The sequence below is a fragment of the Hibiscus syriacus genome, unplaced genomic scaffold (assembly GCF_006381635.1).
Source record: "Hibiscus syriacus cultivar Baekdansim isolate YM2019G1 unplaced genomic scaffold, ASM638163v2 tig00111843_pilon, whole genome shotgun sequence".
NCBI lineage: Eukaryota > Viridiplantae > Streptophyta > Magnoliopsida > Malvales > Malvaceae > Hibiscus > Hibiscus syriacus.
The window spans coordinates 524,805-546,453 of record NW_024063198.1 but is presented as its reverse complement, the minus strand read 5'-3'; the positions used below and the strand labels follow the sequence as shown (position 1 = coordinate 546,453).

The window sequence follows — 21,649 nt, the reverse complement described above, 5'->3', positions numbered from 1 at the left end:
TATTTTACACAGTAGTATATATACTGGTGAAGCCCAATGACTAGTAACGGCTAGTTGATTTAAAAATTATAAAGGAAGTACCGATACTCATTAAAAGAGTATCATTACTCCATGTCTTGGGCAGTTTTATTTTGCAGAAAATTCATCCCCAACGACCACAAACACATTCCAACATATAAAAACAAGTTGTGGACATTTGAAGAAGGGTTAAAACATATATCCAAGCAATCAAACACAAGAGAAGAGCTTTTAATTCTTATTTTCCTTTCTTTTGTAAATAGTTGTGTTTTTGTGAGCTTAATCTTGTAAACACCTACCTTGTAAGGGTTTTCTTGTTTACATCTCTTTTTCTTTTGTAAAAGGGTTTGGTTCTAGTTTAGCCAAGTGAAAAATTAGGGAGTTATAAATGTTCTCTCTTTATCTTTGAAAAAAAGAACAAATTAGTGAATTTGTTGGAAAATCCTTAGTGAGGAGCTTAGGTATTGGATGTATACTTAGTTGAGAAGTCGAACCGTTATAAATCCTTATGCAAACTGTTCTATCCTTTTACTCCTTACTCCCTAATCCCAAAAGCCAATTCACCCCCTCTTGGCAAATTTTTTGGTTCTCAATTTGAGTTTCATAAATCCCAACAATTAGTACCAAAGCTTGAATCATTAGAAGGTTTAACAATCTTGAGACGATCTTTGAAGAAGCTCTACTGATTTCTGACGCAACCGAAAAGATGGCTTCGACCTCCGACTCTTACCACATTGAAAACTCTCAACCGGTTAACAAGCCACCTTATTTAAATGGAGCAAATTATGTTTATTGAAAGAATATGATGATGGTCTTCATTCAAGCCAACGATCCAGGAGCTTGGAACTCAATCATGAAGGGATACTCCATTCCAACCAATGAGATGGATGATTGGAGTGATGAAGAGAAGAAGAAGTTCCAACTCAATGCAAAGGCTATGCACATCCTCTTTTGTGCATTAGGCTCGGATGAATATGAAAGAGTCTCCTCTTGTTCTAATGCTAATGAGATTTGGGACAAGCTCCAAGTCACTCATGAAGGAACCAGTCAAGTGTGGTAAACCAAAATCAGTCTTCTCAACCATAGCTATGAGAATATCAAGATGAAATCAGATGAAGACATCAAAGTTGTGACGTATATATTTTCCATGATTGTCAACAGTCTCAAGGGATTTGGAGAAGTTATCCATAATGAGAAGCTTGTGAGGAAGATGATTTATTCTCTTCCAAAGTCTTGGCAGTTGAAGAAGAAGATGATTATCAAAGATAATAACCTAAAGACTCTCACTCTTAATCAATCTATTGGCTTTCTTCTCGCTCATGAGTTGATGGTAAATAAAGATGAAGAAAAGAAAAATAAGAAGAATGAGGTAGACATTACCTTCAAATCAACCAATGCGAGCAATCATGACTCAAGTGAAGAGGTGGATGAAGATGATGATGAAGAAGAAAAAGAATAGATGACCAAGCTCTTCAAAAGATTCAAGAGATTCATGACTTCTAAGGAAGTGAAGCATGAATCGAGTAAAAAGAAGAGTCCCTAGTGTGCTTCAATTCTCAAAGAACAGGGTATGTCAAGTATGATTGTCCCCTCCTAAAAAAGAAGGGATCAAGTAAAAAGAAGACATTTATGGTAGCTTGGAGTGATGAAGATGACTCCAATGATGAAGCAGTCAACCTTTGCCTCATGGCCACCGAAGAAGATTCAATGGTATCTTCTAATTCAAATGAATTAAATTCATATTCTTTTGATGAGTTACAAGATGCTTATAATTAGTTGTATTTTGAATTTGCGACCATGAATTCCAAATATAAGAAATTAATTTCAGAATTTAAAGTTGAAAATGATTTGATTTTGAAAAACAAAATGAAACTTTGAAAAATGATTTAGAGTTTTTAAAAATTAAAATCAATGATTTAGAAAAAGAAAATTTTGATTTGAAAGTTAATCTTGAAAGCTTAACAAAAGAAAAACAAATAATTTCTAAAAACAACTCATTGTGTTTAAAAATGACAAAATGCTCACATTGTCATTTTCATGGTCATTTGGAACATACTTGTCCTTTAAAGAAAGGAAAATGTTTTAAAATTAAACAAGTATAGGTTCCAAAAGGAACAAGGGGAATTGAAACTAACGTTCAAGGATCCAAAGCAATTTGGATACCAAAAATCCAAATAAATGTTTCTTGTAGGTGTGTGGGAGCAATGGTGACAAAGTGAAGAAATTGAGATGCTCCATGCAAACTTGAAAAGGAATCGGTAACCTCTAAGCTTAATGTTTTTGCTTTAATTAATTGGTTGCCTATTTGTTGTTTGCATACATGAGTTTTGATTTTAAACAATTTTATATTTATTTTATCTTATGCATGTTGAAAAGAATTGTGATGAACATTTTCTAAAGTTTTAATATTTTTTTGTTTGTTCGTCATAATAAATTTTTGTCAAAATTTTTCTTAAATGCTTTGCTTTTACAATTTTTTTAATTTTTGACCTTAATTTAAATATGTATGCATATGGTTTATTGCAAATGATATCTCTCTAAAAATTGATATCAATTTTTCAAATGCCTAACATTTTTGGATAACTTTATGCAAATGCACTTAAATTCAACAATTGGTATTGCATAAAGTTTATTAAACTTGGATATATTGAATTTCATGTGCTACTAACATGTTTGTTATTATTTGTTGAAATTCAATGTCTTTTAAGTGTCAATATTTTAAAGTCAAAATTTTGTTTGGGATGCTTTTATTAAGGGGGAGCTTTGATTTTTCAAATGATTTTAATATTAAATTTACCACTTACTCTCCATTGTTATTTTTGAACTTTAAAGTTGAATTATTTTTTATATAACAAAAATGGGGAGAAGTATGAGTTTGAAAAATTCAGTTTCTCAATGAAAATTGGGAGCTTTAATATTTTCCAAATATGTCTATTTTTCATTAAATATTTTATTAAGTGGTAGTTTTTCCAAAAACAAATTTTCAAATGTTTTGTTAAATAAAAAAGGGAGAGATTGTTGAACCATGTTTTATAATGTTTTGATATAACAAATTTAGGAAAAATATTTTTAGACTTAATTGAATTTGTTCAAAGTTTTCAAAAATAATTCAAAGTCCATTAAACTATAATTTGAGCACAAAACGTATTTATGGGTACGTAGTACCGATACTGTTCATACAGTATCGATATTGCATGAACAATACAAATACTATTCACGTGGTACCAATACCAAATGTAAGAGAAGTATCGATACTACCAGTTGTTTTTCAAATAACTCAAATTCTAGAATGAAAAATAGGCATCGGTACTCAAATGAGTAACGATACTACTTTATATAGTAGTATGGATACCATGAAGCATAGTATCGATACTGGTAAAGCCCAACGGCTAGTAACGACTAGTTCATTAAAGGAGTATTGATACTTCCTGTCCTGTGCAGTTTTATTTTGCAGAAAATTAATCCCCAACGACTCCAAATCATCCCCAATGGTTAGAAACGACCACAAACACATTCCAACATATAAAAACAAGTTGAAGACACTTGAAGAAGGGTTAGAACACCTATCCAAGCAATCAAACACAAGCGAAGAGCTTTTAATTCTTATTTTCCTTTCTCTTGTAAATAGTTGTGTTTTTGTGAGCTTAATCTTGTAAACACCTACCCTGTAAGGGTTTTCTTGTTTACCTCTCTTTTTCTTTTGTAAAGGGGTTTGGTTCTAGTTTAGCCAAGTGAAAAACTAGGGAGTTGTAAAGATTATCTCTTTATCCTTGAAAAAGAAAGAACAAATTAGTGAATTTGTTGGAAAATCCTTAGCGAGGAGCTAAGGTAGTGGATGTAGACTTAGTTGAGAAGTCGAACCATTACAAATCCTTGTGCAAATTGTTCTATCTTTTTGCTCTTTACTCCCTAATCTCAAAAAGTCAATTCACCCCTATTAGAAAATTTTTCGGTTGCCAATTCAAGCTTCATAAATTCCAACACCTTTGTATATATATTTTTGCAAACATAGATGTTTGAACTTGAGGTATTTAATAAGAATAATATTTTCTTTAAATACTGAGGTTGTTCAATGGGTTTAACTATTTTATTCTTTTTTTGTGTTTTATTTATTTATTGTTCTTTAACCATGTTAAAAAGTTAATATTTGATCTTCTGACATTTTTGTTATAAATCTATATTAACGATTGGTTTATACGTTGATGGTTGGTTTAATCTATCTATATCACTTGTTGATATTTAGTATAAAATCAAATAATTAAAAGACTATTTTAATCGAAATTATGGGATTATTATTTATTTTTTCAGAGGCATGTTTGATAAGTTGTTATGCAACACTAACCTTTTGAAAATTTAGGTCCTCATTTAGGGTAGTTTACATTATTAATCATCATTTTATTATTTTTGATAACTCATGTATTGTTTTTTATTCAAACTAATAATATGTATTTAGTTAAACAACCAAGGAAAATTGAGATTAAAACCCAGGCCTTTTTGCACAAAAATATGTACTTAGTTATGAGTCAAGTTATAAATATATTAATATTTCATTAAAATTTATTAAATAGATTTATTAGAAATAAAGAAAAATAAATTCCGAGTTGGAGAAAGGTTTTTTTTAAATAACAATAAAATTGATATACAAATTACACTATATCATCACCTTAAAAAGTTAAATAAAAATACAATTAGAGACTATTAAACGTGAGACCCTAATAACAAAAAAAAAATGGTTTAAGTACTGAATTAAATTATATAATTGTTATACATTCAACCATATTAATATTTGACTTGAATTATTACTAAAATTATAAATAATTATGTATTTTTATAAAATTTATATGAGATCATCTTAAAAACTAATTTTATAATGTTTATTTAAGAAGTAATATAATTTAGTTTAGTAATGACTTTTTTATTAGGATTCAATGTTCAATTTTCTTTAATAGTAATTTGATTTTATTTTAAACTAATAATATCTTTTTTTGCTTTTTGTGTAACAATTAAAATATTAATATATTATTAACTTAATTTAGCTATTAAGTATTAAACCCTTAATCTTAGAACTTTTTAAAGTTGTTTAATTTATAGTTTTTCATAAGATAATGATACTTTATTAATTTAGATAAAATTAATGTAATCCGAACAATAAGATGAGAAAGGTGTTACTGTTAGTAATCTATGTTTTTACCATAGAGAAGAAGCGAAGGAGCTCCTTTTTAACAAGAGAAAAAAGAGGTTGCTTTGGAATCCATTATTCTCTCCCATTTCTCTAATCATAATATAATAATATTAAAGTGAGAGGAAGAAGAGGAAGAAGAGGAAGAAGAAGAAGAAGAGGAAGAAGAAGAGAAGAAGAGGAAGAAGAAGAGGAAGAAGAGGAAGAGGAAGAAGAGGAAGAAGAGGAAGAGGAAGAAGAGGAAGAAGAAGAAGTGGAGGAAGAGGAAGAAGAAGAAGAAGAAGAAGTGGAAGAAGAGGAAGAAGAAGAAGAAGAAGAAGAAGAAGAAGAAGAAGAAGAAGAAGAAGAAGAAGAATTTTTGTTCTGATAGATGTCATAATTTCTGGGGAATTAGAAAACCCTGAGATTATTGTAATCATATGAAAATGGAGTTGGATAACATCGAGTGTGTGTCCGCCACAGATGGATCGAATGAGGATCTTCAACATCAATTCCCATCGTCTAAGCCCACCCACAATGCCACCGCCACCAGCGTCCGTGAATTGTTGGAATGCCCTGTTTGCACCAATTCTATGTATCCTCCTATCTTTTCTTTTCCATTTTGATCATATTTTGTATCAAATTATTGGGTTTTCCTTGTTATTAATTTTGTATCAAAAAAAGTTATGGAAACAGTTTGTTTATGCTATTTTTCCTTTTCACTTTTAACCTGAATTATGCAATTTCTTTTACGTATATCGACGGAGGCAAGATTTTCTGCTAGAGGCTGTGAATTTAGGAATTTATATTAAAATTTTAGGGGTGTGGAATTACAAATCTTCACAGATGCAAAATTAGATTACAAGTAAAAATATAAAGAAAATATCTAAACTATAAGAGAATTTGAAATTTTTAACCGCACTCCCCCTCGGTCCATCCTTGGTTGAAACTACAGTCTTTCAGTAATGTTATAAACTTGTTATTAGTGATTATTAAAATTGAAATTCGACTTGTTTTGATGCCTAGAAAGAGAAGATGAAGGATAAATCATTGTTACTTAAACTGGATTTATCCATTGTCATATTGATCTTGCTTGTCACTTGGTAGAAGAATCAAGTCTTTGGCTTTTATATATTGTCAGATTAGCTTCTATGTTCTGATTTTGATGGAGGTGAATCTCTGATATTGGAATGTTAATGCCCTATTCAGGCAGTGTAGTAACCCGATTATTAACTTGATTCGAGTTCTCAGGCGAAAATTTGGGATAATGTTTTAATCTTTTTTCCTGAAAACATCGAATTAGGCAGCCATGACGGATTGCAAGTTTCCAGATTGGTAAGGATGTTTGCTTGTTCGTTGGCACTCTTTAGCAAGTTGAGAGATGAGAGTGCTTACCAGGTTTTATATTGGAGAGATGTTGTGCTGATTAGATAGCAAGGATAATATTTGTAAATCCATACAGGATAAATCGGTTGCTTTAACTCTAGCATTTTGCGGTACCACAATAGACATACGATTTGTTCCGCCTGTAAAATGAGAGTACACCACCTTTGCCCCCCTTGTAGACAGGAACTCGGTGATATCAGATGTTTAGCATTGGAGAAGGTGGCAGAGGTCCTTGAATTGCCTTGCAAATACTACGACTTGGGATGCCTAGAAATATTTCCCTATCACAGCAAACTTAAACACGAGGCAGTTTGCAACTACCAACCATTCAATTGCCCATATGCTGGATCGGAATGCTCTGTTGTGGGGGATATATCTTTACTGGTTGCGCATCTGAGGGATGACCACAAGGTGGACATGCATACTGGCTGCACGTTTAACCATCGCTACGTTAAGTCCAATCCCCGTGAAGTAGAAAATGATACTTGGATGCTAACAGTAAGCTTTATATTTCTTATATAGCGTTTATTATCTTTCAAAGGGAACCAGTGTGTTTTAAAACAATAATAAGTGTTTCAAAAGTAGAAAATGATACTTGGATGCTAACAGTAAGCTTTATATTTCTTATATAGCGTTTATTATCTTTCAAAGGGAACCAGTGTGTTTTAAAACAATAATAAGTGTTTCAATGAGTTATTTCAGGGAACAAGATGAAGAAAATACACTTCTTTCTGTCACAATGAGAAAACAAAAGAAAATGGCTCCTTTTTTCCTCCTAGTGACAGAATTCTTTCTACTGTGTCTCATCTGTCGGTTTATCTACTTTTTTTAGGTCTTCCATTTCTTTGGTCAGTATTTTTGTCTTCACTTTGAAACCTTCCAGCTGGGCATGGCGCCTGTCTACATGACATTTCTCCGTTTTATGGGTGATCAGATGGAGGCTAGAAACTACAGCTACAGCCTCGAGGTTGGAGCAAATGGTCGAAAACTTGTATTCGAAGGTACCCCACGTAGCATCCGTGATAGTCACAGGTAAGTCAGGGACAGCCATGATGGTCTAATCATCCAACGAAACATGGCACGTTTCTTATCCGGCGGGGATAGGAAGGAGCTAGAACTGAGGGTTACAGGGAGGGTATGGAAGGAACAACAGAATCCCAATGCCGGTGTGAGCCTAACAAATTTATGTAGTTGACACAATCGATACTGACATAGCGATAACTGTGTCTGTCTCCATCTGTCATCCCTTTCCGGTATGTATGGAAGATTTCAGATTCAATGGAACTGTGTATTAAGCATATTTCTTCCCCAACTTTCTATTTGCATTTATATACCATTAACACAAATAGGCTCCTCCTCGTGTTGGAACGGTGACCGCAAGTGCCGGTTAATGGTGGTCAACAATTGACGGTTTACTTTGATATTGAGTCTGATAGAATATGTTTTTAGTCTTTATTTCATGGATTTTAATGATGTATTAATTAGAGTGAACTCTCCTTATTGTACTGCTTTACTTGGTATAAATACCCATTAAGCTTGAGGGAATAATCAAGTTGAATCATTCAAAGTCAGTCTTCTAATATATATATATATATATATATATATATATATAGTTAGTTAGTTAGTTAGGATTCATTTACATCGTATAAAACTCTTTTAGTTTTATAGAGACTTAAGATCGTTGGATAAGTGAAAATAGATGATTTGTAGACATCCGTTTTTGTCTGGGTCTACAAAAATATTATTATTATTATTATTATTATTATTTTAATACAAATGAACGTATTTTTTGCAGACCCCAAAATTCAACCCAAACAACTGCAACAATTAATCAGTTAGCCCATTACAAGAAGCCCTGCAGTGACCAAATCACTTAGCCCACTCAACACTCGACCCGAATGAAGCCCAACTGCAACCATATCAACCGATCTGACCGGACCCGACTCACCTAAGGTCTAAAACCCTAACCCTCGTAGACTGTCACCGCCTGAATGTTGATACTCCTGTTGCCGACCGTCTCAGAGCCGACACCCTCATCAACAGTGACCGAAAGTCAGAGCTGTCCATCAACAAACCCATTAAACAATTTGGAGCAAATCTAAAATATCTTCCCAAGGAGATCTCCTCGATGACAATATCAAGCCATCACAGATCAAATAAAAAGAGGGAGAAGATTTAGGGATTCGATTCGGGGGTTTTCGAATAAAAAGAATTCAGAGAGAGCATTTGAACAAAAGAAAAAAAAAACTCGAGAGGATCTGGATCTCGAAAAATAGAAAGAAAATATAGAAGAAAAAAAGAAAAATAATAAGAAAAAGAGAAAGAAGAAGAAATGAGAGTCTCATACCTCGGTTGGCAGTTTGGGAAACCCGGCTGTCACCATACTTCACCATTCTTCAAAGCATTTGAAGGTATAAAAACCTTGATCTAAGACTCTAGGGGATGATTTAGGCTAAGTGGGGGTAGTTTTCGAGCTTAGGGAGGTGAGAGGAGCATTATGGAATGTTCCTCTCTCTCCAGCCGCCGTGCAACATCGCAGTTACCGCCGCAAGCTACCGTGAAAGCCACCGGTGTAGGGCTGCTCTTCATTCCCCACCGAGAGGAAAACGAGAGAGTTCTAAAACTCTCTCCCTCTATTTTTTGAGAAGGATATCAAATGAGGGAGATGAAAAATTTTAGCCCGTGTTTTGGGCTTATATTCTCTGCGCAAAACGGTGTCGTTTTGCAACCTTCCCCTCTCTGTGTTTTCTGTTTAGGGTATAATAGTTGTATAGGTCCATGCCTTTTGTAATCTCATCAGTATTGGTCATTTCTTTAAGGGTAAATCACAATTTAGGTCCCCCATATGTTGTAATCTCATTATGAAACCATTAAATGAAGTTCTAATTTCTTTGATTTCGAGCATTCATTTTTTAGTACTTATATTTTAGTCCTATTATTGTATGTTATGTCATCCTTGTAAATATTTGACTTGGGTCCTAATATTTATAAATGTTTCATTTTAGTCACTGATGTTAGGTGTTGTGTATTTTCTTTGATGTTCGAATTTGGTCATGTCATTTGTAAAGTTTTTATTTTAGTCACTGTTTGACATTTGGTTTAATTATTGTTTGGTCCTTTATGTTTCTGTTTATTTCATTTCAATCATTTACATTATTATGGGTTATTCTCATTTTTAGTGTCTGTATTTGTTTAAAATGTAGATTGGGGCTATGATTTGTTCATAATTACTGTTTAACTCCTTCAAGTTCTTATTATTCTTATTTTGGTCCCTAATAATATTTTTTGGGTTATTTTCATTTCTGGTACCCATATTATTTATTGTGTTAATTTTGGATCTGGTTTATTTATATTTGTAGTTTAGCCCTCCGAATTTCTATTTTTACTATTTTAGTCCTTTAAGTTTATGTTTTTGCTATTTTGGTCTTATAAATCGAATATGATTATTTATTGTTTTTATTTATTGTATTTTGATTTGTAATATTTTAATTTGTCTAATTCTTCATGTATATGTATTTTGTATATTCTGACACTCAATATTATTTTAAATACATTATTAGTTTCATGTGTTGTAAATATTGATTTTATAAATTTCAAATTATATTTGTTTTCATTGTTTTCTTTATCTATCAATTTGTTTTGGATAATTTCAAGAACGTATTTGTAGAATGGGCGTAGAAAGTATCACTTGATCGAACTGGTAAAATCTAATAGGACGTTAGAACGAAATGAGACTTGAAATAAATTTAATTTATTTTACGATTCAATGTGTTTTATATTGCAATTTAATTTATGCAAAGGTCGATAGTCAATTTATATTCGATTTGCATTTTTTAAATCAATGAGGACGGGATATTCTTTTACAAATAAGAAATAGTTGAAATAGCTTTCCCGATAGAGGCTTACGAATTTTAAGATTTCTTATCGTGTAAAAGGATTTTCTTTAAATAATTAACTCAAAGTAAATTAATTACACTTTAATAAATGAATCATATTTTAACTTTATGTTTGATTCACACTTTCCACCATTACGATAACATGTAAACGATTTAGTACCAATTTTTAGGCACTGTGGGGGTGCTTATCCTTCCCCACACGTAACCGACTCCCGGACCCATCAAATCAAATTTCTGGTAAACACATACCATTTTTGTCTTAAAAATGATTTTCTTTAAAATTGTTTTAAAAATACATTTTTAGGTATTCGACTTACCTAGCCCAAAGGTTGATGGCGAATCCTTTTCAATTTAATCCAAATCAATTCAAAATCCTACAAAATTTTCAAATAAAAGTCTTAATTGTTTTTAAAAAAATAATATTTAATTATTTTAAAAAATGGTTATGACAGCTTGGCGACTCTACTGGGAACTTTTTTTAGAGAGTCAGACTGTAAGTCGCTTACACATTGTCTTCATGGTGGAAATAATGAGTCGAGTCTTTAGTTAACTTATGATCCATTTATTGAGGTTTTTTTAATTTCTTCATTTTTAATTGTGATACTAATTTCTTCATTTTTTATTTTTTAGAGTCAAAGGTAGGTACATTCCTCCTCACACACATCACGTGCATTTGCATAACATGAGCTCTAGACCCGAGCTTTGATCCAAATTAGTTGGGGTGAACGCTTTACTCTCGTAAGAATTTATTCTTCGTATGAGTTTTAGAAAATAACCCATGAGATACATACCTTATACCTTCGTAGGGATTTATTCCTCGTATGGGTATAAGGCCGTGAATCCTCTCGTATTGAACTTGTTCATCTCGAAACCTGTAATGGGTGAGGATCGAGGGTTTGGCAGCCCAAGGGGGCACCGACATCAAGGACAATTAGAGTACATTTTTCCTGTTAGAGCTAAAACTATGCATGTAGTGAACCGTAGAACAATCACCCTAGGTATAGTCATACCAAACCTCTGTCTGTTAGTAGGTACCAAAATAGGTGTACACAAAGGAGGAGCATTTCTGAACCTTTCCTTTTTGCTTTAAATTCTGTTGAATAGCAGCATGCAATCTAGATACCATGTGGTTAGGATTAATTTCTTGAAAAATCATTTTGGGTAGATAGCATGTCTGAGTAGGAATGTTATTTAATTAAAATATGTTTGGGTAGATATCATGACAGGGTAGGTGTTATATTCATCTTTGAATAACATTTTTATCTGTATCGATTGTCTTTCTTGTACTAACTAATTTCTTTTCTTTTGTTTGTGAACACTAACTTATTTCTTTTCTTTTGTTTGTGTCATTTTTTGCATTACACTGTATTGTCATGACATAATGCAAAAATATTGATCCGTAAGGGGATACACGAGAGAAAATTTTCATAGAAAGAGGTAAAAGTTTTCAATCAAGCAATTGCGTTTACAGACATGCACCGAGGGCTAAAAGAAGTTCAGAGTACAAGAATGAGACTTGGTCAAAGATCGTGCAACATTAGAGACTGATATGATGATCCACTTATCTGAAGAGTAATCCAGTAGTAGATTCTCATCTACGATCATTTCTTTGCTAGTCATCCAGGAGCGACTCACTGACTTCAGCACCGTCGGGGCGTTAATGGAGTTAGGTTACAAAGCACTTGAAGGGCATCATTTTCAAGGGCGAAGATCCGAGACGAAGCAGTGATCCACTTCAGACTCAACATCTAAATGAAAGCATGTTTATAAAATGGATTGGCTTGTACTGTGAAAGCTTTCATTTCTGGTGAAAAATATTTATGATATTCATCGTTGGGATCAACATTTTTGCATCTGCATGTGCATTTTTGCATTCTGCATATCATTCATTTAAGCATTTTTCATGTATTAATCATATCATGTGGGGAACTCTGAGGAAGTGTTTCTAACTATGCAACTATTTACACATCACTGAGAATGGATGCAAAATTTGAGAAACTGGAGAAAGAGCTAGAAGAGAATTTGCAAAGAATGTAAGCAAAGTGGGAGGTTAAAATGGAGCAGGAGTAAAAGGCTACTGTGGATCGTATCTTGCAAAACCAAAAAGACCTAGTTGACCCAATGGTAGCAAAATTGACTGGGCTCAACCAAGAAAAAGGCAAAGAGAATAATCCATCGACTATGGAAACCTCTAAATGTATGAGTGGACATGCTAATCAACCGATACTCATTTCGCCCCACAAGCTTCCAAGCCACTAAGTAGGGTTCTCCGCCACTAAAATACGTACAACTGCGATAAATCCTAGGGATAATTCTACTGATCACAGCATGTCACATCCTGATAAGATGAAAAGAGCCAAGAATATGATCCTTAAAAACTTGAAAAAGCGGTGGAGAGATACATTCAAGAGAAGGAGATGACAAAGCTCTCACAATGAAATGGATTCAACCGAACTAGTCTTAGTTCCTAACTTGGTGCTTCATCCCAAATTCAAGATGCCCGATTTTGAAAAGTATAGTGGAACCAGATGTTGATTGGATACATCAACAATGATCAGATGTTGGTTTTTGTTCATTTTGTAAACTATTGGCATGTATTATACTTTTAATTTGAAATGCTCTGATCAGGTTTTGTAAACTCTTACTGTTGGATATTTATGTAAATTATTAAGATTTTATATGAAATGGTTTTTTATTTAGAGTGGTTATAATTCTTTATCTCGACTTGGACAATAAATTTTAAATTTATGACTATTTGTGAATTTCATATGTTTTGAAAAGTCAAATGTGACACCTCGGATCCGTATCTAGGTCAGGTACGGGTCAGGGGTGCTACATCCCTAAACACAATCCAGTGCTCAAACAAGCCATTTGTTTTGTAAACCCAAGCCCACCAACTCAATCCCAGGGGAATGCTTTTTGTCACCAAACAAAACACAATTCAGTGGCTGTGTATTTTTATGTCTCTACTCAGTCACCGACACCAATAATTTTAGCTTATTTAGAGAGGTAGATGATATTTATTATGATGGATAAAGTCGTTTCTAGATAAATACCATTTTATTCAAGTTATTGTTTGTTCGGATGAAAAAAAATATTTCATAAAAGTTATCACTTGTCGTTGTCAACGACTTCTTCAAAATCATACATGATTGTATCAATAACTTTTATTATACAATTTATTTAATTTAAAAGGGATTAAATTGAATAAAAACTAAAAATCAGATAAGAGCTAAATGGAATGAAAAAAAAAATATTTTGCCCGAAAAGAAATGTGTATTCACATGTTAACATGAGTTGGGTTAAGCAATAACGACAACACACATGTGAAGATTTTAACTATAATCACTTGAAATGACCATCCGGCTCAGTTGGTAGAGCACAAGGTTCTTAACCTTGAGGTCGTGGGATCGAGTCTCACGGAGGGCATTTCATAATTCGGAGGTTTCTTACGGAAGCTTCTCTCAACCTGATGTTGGGGACAACCTACTATCTTACCTCCCTCTTACCCCATACATATGGAAAAAAGGGACATCCATTTTTCTTTACAATCCTAACTTGTAAGGGGTCTAACCAATCTCTCTCGGGTCGACTTTCATATCAACATCTTCTACTTTAATATTAAACAACAATTTAATAAAATATTATTTTAGGTAATTTTATATCCCACTAGTATAACTTTGTTACAATCTTTACTATCTTACCTCCCTCTTATCCCATACATATGGGAAAAAGGGACATCCATTTTTCTTTACAATCCTAACTTGTAAGGGGTCTAACCAATCTCTCTCGGGTCGACTTTCATATCAACATCTTCTACTTTAATATTAAACAACAATTTAATAAAATATTATTTTAGGTAATTTTATATCCCACTAGTATAACTTTGTTACAATCTTTACATTCCAACTTGATAACCTTGAAGTATTCTCATATTTCTCGTAATACATTAAATAATCTTATTCCTGCAAATAATTTTACATTATGTACTCTATAAACTTGTATGACATGTTACAGTTGACACTTATGTAATATAATACAGAAGGTAGATGTACCATGAAAGAGAATAGCATTTATATTAAACTTCAAGGCCAGCCAAGAAAGAGACCCCAGTTGAGGGTAACCATGATGATCCATAAATAAATTGTGCCACCGTAAACTTGGCTGCTTCAATCTCTGAATTGATGACTCTATACCCAGGCCATCTAACCCGTTGGCCAATTGCCCCACCTGGTCCATAATTCATGTATTCACCATAATATAATGTATCCAACGCAAATGTAGCATTCCACTCCAGCCATCCTATAGGGTGAATGTGGTCACTTATATACGATAACATGAATACGGCCCGAGAGTACAACTTCCATGGACGTCCTAGATATGTTTGGAAGCTACCTTTGGCTGCTGTCAGATCCGGGGTCGGTAAGATTCGGCATGCGTGGATCGATATGCCTGTATTCTGATTCGGGTCCTTTCGATTTTGTGCTGTGATGGTGTTCTTCTGTAGTGGCATGGGCTTTCGGGCGTAAATGCTACAGTTCTGAAACACCACAGCGGCATTACCGAAAATGAAATCGACGGTGCCGTAAATGTCACATTCACGGTAGAATTGGCGATTGGAGTGAACGTATAAGGTGTCTTGGTAGCCGATGATGTTGCATCTGTATACCACAGCATGGCCTGCGCCGATACGTAGAGCCACTGCCTGGTGCTTTGCTGGTCCAGCCCAGTTCTCGAATGTTATGTCTCTTGCGATAAAACCAGCACCGGTTGCCGCTGAAAAGAATGAGAAGAAAACAACCAATGTTGGGGCCTTGATGACAAGAGAAATGGCGACGGGAGACAATGTGACCCCTCCTCCAATAATTTATGCACTTTTAGCTTTAGATTGTAGCCACAAATCCAGTTTCGGTTTACATATAAGATACACATGATTTTGCACGTAACTGGATAACGAAAGCAGCAAGTGGGTTGAAAGTAAATATTTGACTAAAGTTTGCACTTTTAAGATCACCACAAAGGTGTTGCTTAGTATTCTATTCTATGTACGCATTTTTTTAAATTTTATAACGAATAGCATGTGTTTTAATTTAATTTTTTATTATATCTAATAAAGATTGGATTTAAGATGAAAAATCTTCAAACGAAAAAGTAATATAAGTATCCTTTATACATTTATAAATAATTTCAATGATACTCTTCTCTATTTTTTCAACCAAATCCCTATTTTATCTAATAAAAATAAAATTATATATATTTATGTCGAATCGAATCAGATCACATAATGCATGACTTTTCATAAAAAAATCGAATCAAATAATATAATAAAAATAAAATATATATTTCGAATAATTGAGTAAAAGATAAAGGGATAAATATCAAATTAAAATTGAATCATCTAAAAATTCAATGCAAATTGACTTTGTATCTATTTCTATATCTGATAACATTTTTGGTTTTTTGACAAACATATCCGATATTTGATATTTTTATTAAATTTTGTATGGGTGGATAAAATTAATCTTTTACTTACATAATTAAAACGGATAAATGAACACAGTAGAGAATAATAAACATAAAAGGGGTGTAGTTAAGTTACCAAAGACAGCAGTGTGGAATGTGGTGATGTTGTCAAATATACTTTTTCCGCCCGTAATTACTGTTTTACCCTTGCCGTCGCCTATAAACATTAAGTTTATTTTGTTCCTCCCTACCTTTAGATTAGTCTCTTCGTACCTGCATGCACCTAAACACACTCAGGCTAGTTGAACATTATTGTTAGAAAATAAAATAAAATAAAATATTAAAAATATTTAATTATATTTTAAATATTTAATAGTATTATTATTAAAAATAAAGGCAAAATACATATTTAATCACCCACTTATTCTTGTGGTTTCATTTAGGTTATATAATTATATTTTTAAAATTATACTCAATGTTACGTTATGATTTTATTTCGATCGCTTTCCGTTAAAAAAAGTAATTACGACACTGAGATATAATTATAAGATAATTTTACAATATAATTGAAATTAAAATATAATATTATATATGATTTAAATAAAAAATAATTAAATGATTAAAATAAAACTACAAAATAAGTGAATGATTAAAATTAGGTACTCGTAAATAAAGAAAAATAAAAAATTTTACCTTCCCTCCTTCACGTAAATGATGATACGGCGAGTACTATGCTCCGGCGCCTTTTTAATCGCCTCAGTAATGGTCTTAACGGTTCCGTTTCCGACTTTTGAAACGATTATGTCGGCACGGATTGCCGACACTGGAGTGTCCAGCAGCGCCCTCTCTTCCCTCCTCAGCCATTTCGGGAAATGCTGCCCGTCCAAATTTTCTCCCGACGCATCATCATTCGACGTCAGCAGCCTCCTGTTCTGCGTCGGCACTCCGCCGAAGTCGTCTCCGCCGCTCGCCGCGAATATCGACAAGCAGTTACTCACGAGCTCCGACAAGTCCGCCAATTTGGCTATCATGTGGTCCCTCACCGCCCCGCTCAATCCCTCGAATCCTTCCGTACACGTGTCCTGGTTCGTCAACGCCGCGCTAAGCCACGTCATGACGTCTTGAGTGGAGCCGCCTTGACCGATGCCTTTCTGAGAAGGAACGACGGAGGAGAGGGAACGGGAGAGGGCGTCGACGGAATCTTCCAGAAGCTCGAGGCAGCCGTCGTAAGCGGATCGTACACGTGGATCCATCTGTGTAACGGAGATGAAGGAGGTCGTATAAAGAGCCTTGTTGAAGCGTTGCAGTGTCACATTGAAGGAGATGTGCACAAGGTCTTGCTCACTTGCAGCAAGCGAGCCAGGGAACTGGATGAACGAGTTAACACAGAGTTTTCGGAACCGAGTTTTGCCGCAAATCCTGGAAATAGCTTGAGTGGGTTTACGGCGGATTGAATCGCCGCCAACTGGAGTGGCGCCGCCTCCGTCTTCACGGAGCACAACTACGACACCGGCACAGACAGCTGAGGCAATGATCATAGAGAAAGCTACAACAGAAATTATTACAAGCTTTTTCTTGTTGGTTTTAGGTGTGAGTTCTCCATGTTGTTGTTGGTGGTGCTGTCCTGGTTTCGACGGTCGGAGCTTGTCGTATCCCATTGATCTTGATTTTGCTAAAAATGAAGAGAGAAATTAGAATTTAAATGAGAGATGATGTGGATGATGAGCGTCGTAAGAAGAGTTATATAAAAAGAGAAAAAAAAACGGCTAAAGCTGTGAGCTGTCTTCTACTTTCACTGTCGCCATATGGGTTACAGCTTACTAATTCCTCTACAATTTAAAATTATAATATATATGGTCTCTATTATTCTGATGTAAGTAGATGTGAATTTGATAAGCGTACTATGTATGTGTTGTGATTATGTGTAATATGTAAATTGCATAAGATGGTGGATGTAATGTACGAGCTCAGAAAAGGACATGTTATATTGTGTTTTGTGGTTAGGTTAAATCTGGGGTTGTCTCCGGAAAAACGAACTAATATACGACATGACCGCAAACATAATAAGTTATTTAACAAAATCGGCTAAGCGCTACTGAAAATGTTGAGTAATAATAATGTTGTAAGTGGAAAATATGAAGAAATATTTAAAAATTTAGCAACCGACAAACTTAGCTTATCGGTAGGTATCAATCAATACCTTGCACATAAGTATCGATACATAACAATATAACAGATTAAAGTTTGACAAAACCGATAGGAAAACCAGATATGTTGAAATTTGTATCGACCTTTTCTAAGTATACACACCAAATTGTTGGTACTTTAGGAATTTAAAAGAATTGCAATAATAGCGCCTAGAAAGTATCGATACCTTAGAAATATGTATCGATACATGCCAATATAATCGGTTAAAATTTGACAAAGTCGGTTTCAATAAAAAATGGGTAAAGCGCTACCGGATATGTTGAAAGTATCTATACTTTTATAAGTATATGTATCATATTATCGATACTTTAGGAATTGGAAATAAAAGAAAAAAAATGGAAATGTATCGAAAGTATCAACACCTTACACAAAAGTATCAAGACTTGGATAATTGTATCGATTAAATATAAATAACATATCCAGTTAAAATATCAAAGGCGCTACATTTCCTCTAAAAAATAGATAGAAGACGGTCGTTGTTTTAGAAATTGAAGCATATTAGTTGCTGAGAAATAGAAGGAATGCATTTTTTAAAGCGTAGTTGTTTGTTTGTTGCTGCATTCAAATCGAAGAGTACGTTGTCGAAACCTTAGTTTTTTAGTCTTATAGTAATCGGAAATAGGGGTTTTATGGGTTTGGGGTTTTCGAAGTAAAAAAGCATTTGAGACCGATTACAGGTAGAAAGTGATATTCTAGGTAGAAAATAAATATCGATATTTTTATATAATATTATAGGTATAAAATGATATTGTAGGTTGTATAAATGTACATATACTTGTAGTAGAGACTATTCTTCTTCCTCTGAAGGAAACCCCAATTTTTTTAGTATTATAGTATTCGAAAATATGGATTAGGGTTTATGGGTTTGGGTTTTCGAAGAGAAGGATTTGAGACCGTTTAGAGTTAGAAAGTGATATTCTAGGTAGAAAATAAATATCGATATTTTTATATAATATTATAGGTAGAAAATGATATTATAGGTTGTATAAATGTACTGATACTTGTAGTAGAGAGTATTCCCATTGCTTTGAAGGAAACCGTTTTACTATAAGATTAGTTATCGATGATTGTATATTGATTGTATGTAACTTGTATTTGATTTGATTTGAGTTAATTTAATGCTTCAATATTCGTAAACTAATATATGAAGGAAAAATGAAGTCAATGAATCTTGCAATTGTTGTTCGCGAAGATGACATTGAAATGAAGTCTGAGAGTATCAACAATGAGGTAAATTGAAAGCAACCATTTGGTGGATATATGTACTTCTAGTAAGTGTCAATGTATTTGTGTAATTGTTGTTTAAATGGTAATTGGATTAAAGTATTTAAGAACTTTAAATTGATTACAAATTTTAAATGTTGACAGTATGACTGAATGCCAAAGGATGAAAGAAGCTGGTAATTACAACATCGGTTTGGTATGTAAAATGAAATTGACATTGAGTATTATTTAGCGTTAATGTATTGATTAAGAAACGTTTATGCTTAATTTCAGGTGAAACATGAGGCGATAGAGAAGTGAAAGTCGATGACTGATGCTAAGAAGGAACCGTACGTGATAAACAATATATAAGAATACTAACATTATATATTTTTAAAAAATGTAGGAAGTGCCGACAAGGTGTAGCATAAAAAGACTAAACTCCATAATTGAACACATGAAGGAGCAGAATAAAGTTCATGTGCTGGAAGAAATTGACAATGTAAGCGGTAAAATTATACTGGTTTAATGACAAAATACGTAAACATAAAGTTTCGATACTTTTTGTATATGTATTGATACTTTTGGTCCAGTATAAAAACATCGATACTTTCAACACAATTGTCGATATTAGGATATTAACCGGTTAAGTTAACATTTTTAACCGATTTCATTACTATTAACCTATAAACAAACTGGCTACGCGTGTTTTTTTTGTCTTCATTATTTAAAAGAAAAAAGAATTGATCCTCCCCTCCATATCGAAAACCCTAAACCCAAAAGGCACAAGATAACTCATCCACTCCGACGAATATTGCCGTTCAGAAATATTGCACCATTCAAGCTTCATAAAATATCCCTTGCAACTGTTACGATAAGATTTGCAGGCAAATTTATTGATATTTTGCTCTAAATTAGGGTTTTATTGATTTAGGGATTTGACTGTTTTTCCTTAATGTGCTTGTGTTCCATGTAACAATATTCACACCTAAAAATGGCTCCAAAACATCCGAGGTGCAGTTATTCTCAATGAAAACCTTATTCTCAACCATGTGCTTCTTCTCATGTAAGTGATTCTGACCAAATCAGGTCGTTTGATACAAACAACTTTAGAACCGATGAGGAGAAATAAAAATGGCATCGACATTTCAAAGTAAGAAAAATTCATCCTGAACGTGTTATTGACATAGATTTCATGTTCGATGAAAAATATAATTTTAGTTTTAAATCGATATTTACATCTTGGGCCTGGCTTGAATTTCTTGGTGTAGAAACAAAATATTTCTCAAACCTTGTTAGAGTGTTCTACAATAATGCTTCATTCCACCGTGAGCCTAATAGGAATAACATCATCGAAATTTATACGCATGTCATGGGGAATGATATATATATATATATATATATATATATATATATATATCTCCAGAATCTATTGTTGCGGGTATAAGTGTCAAGAATAAAGGGGATTCCGATGAAACTGATCTAGATCCTACAATAAAATGTGTTGATAGAAATAGCCCCATTCATCTAGATGTGGAGGCCAGAGTGTTTCACAAAATGCTCACTTGGTTTATATGACCATCTGGTGGAAAATTTTCCGTACTTTGAGATTGCGATTATTAGTGGTTAGCGAAGTATAGCTCCAAAACTACTCCAAACATTGCACAACTGATATTCCAGACAATTGTTAATACAGTCAGAAAGGAAGAATCTATTACAACTTCACTACCATATGGATATGTCATTACCCATCTATTGAAGAAGAATGAAGTTGATTTTTCACTTGACTCCCCTGTTATATTATCCCGAAAGATTGACATGTTATCAATGACTAGAGTGGGGTACACATTTATTGAAAATCTCAGTTAGAGTAAAAATGATGGCATTGGAGTATAACACGAGAAAGAGCAATTGAACCCCATTGGCAATGATGACCACCAATCAATGGAAAACACTAGAGCTAGATTGGATATTACAATGAAGTCAATGATGGAATACATGGTTAATTTCTGGGAGCATTTTTATTCTTGTGTGGGCTATATTAATGACCAACTCGAGGAAATGTGAGCCGATATTTCATCATTGTGTGATGAAGTCTCTAGCCTGCGTAACGAATTCTGTCAACGGCATCATACAATTTAGGTAATTCATTATTTACGTTCTAAACATTTACATGTTGTAAAATGTATTTTCTTTTCTTATAACAGCGGTGGACATTCAATTGCTGAATGAAGATGATGACATTACAGATGATGACGATGACGATGAAGATCCAAACAAGTATATCATGTCTGCAACACCACCGACAAGAAAACTT

General features: G+C 33.5%; 1 protein-coding gene and 1 pseudogene across 1 annotated transcript; one reads left to right on the top strand and one right to left on the bottom strand.

Annotated features, from left to right (window-relative positions):
- The first annotated feature begins 5,509 nt into the window (after positions 1-5,509).
- LOC120172173 lies at positions 5,510-7,757 on the top strand (annotated as a pseudogene).
- A 6,615-nt stretch (positions 7,758-14,372) lies between these two features.
- On the bottom strand, positions 14,373-17,618 carry LOC120172170 (probable pectinesterase/pectinesterase inhibitor 34). The gene is made up of 3 exons (XM_039179700.1): positions 16,615-17,618; positions 16,058-16,194; positions 14,373-15,234 (listed from the first exon to the last, which is right to left on the bottom strand). The coding sequence occupies exons 1-3, from the start codon at positions 17,577-17,579 to the stop codon at positions 14,537-14,539; spliced, it is 1,800 nt and encodes a 599-aa protein (XP_039035631.1). The 5' UTR covers positions 17,580-17,618; the 3' UTR covers positions 14,373-14,536.
- Between the last annotated feature and the right edge of the window lie 4,031 nt (positions 17,619-21,649).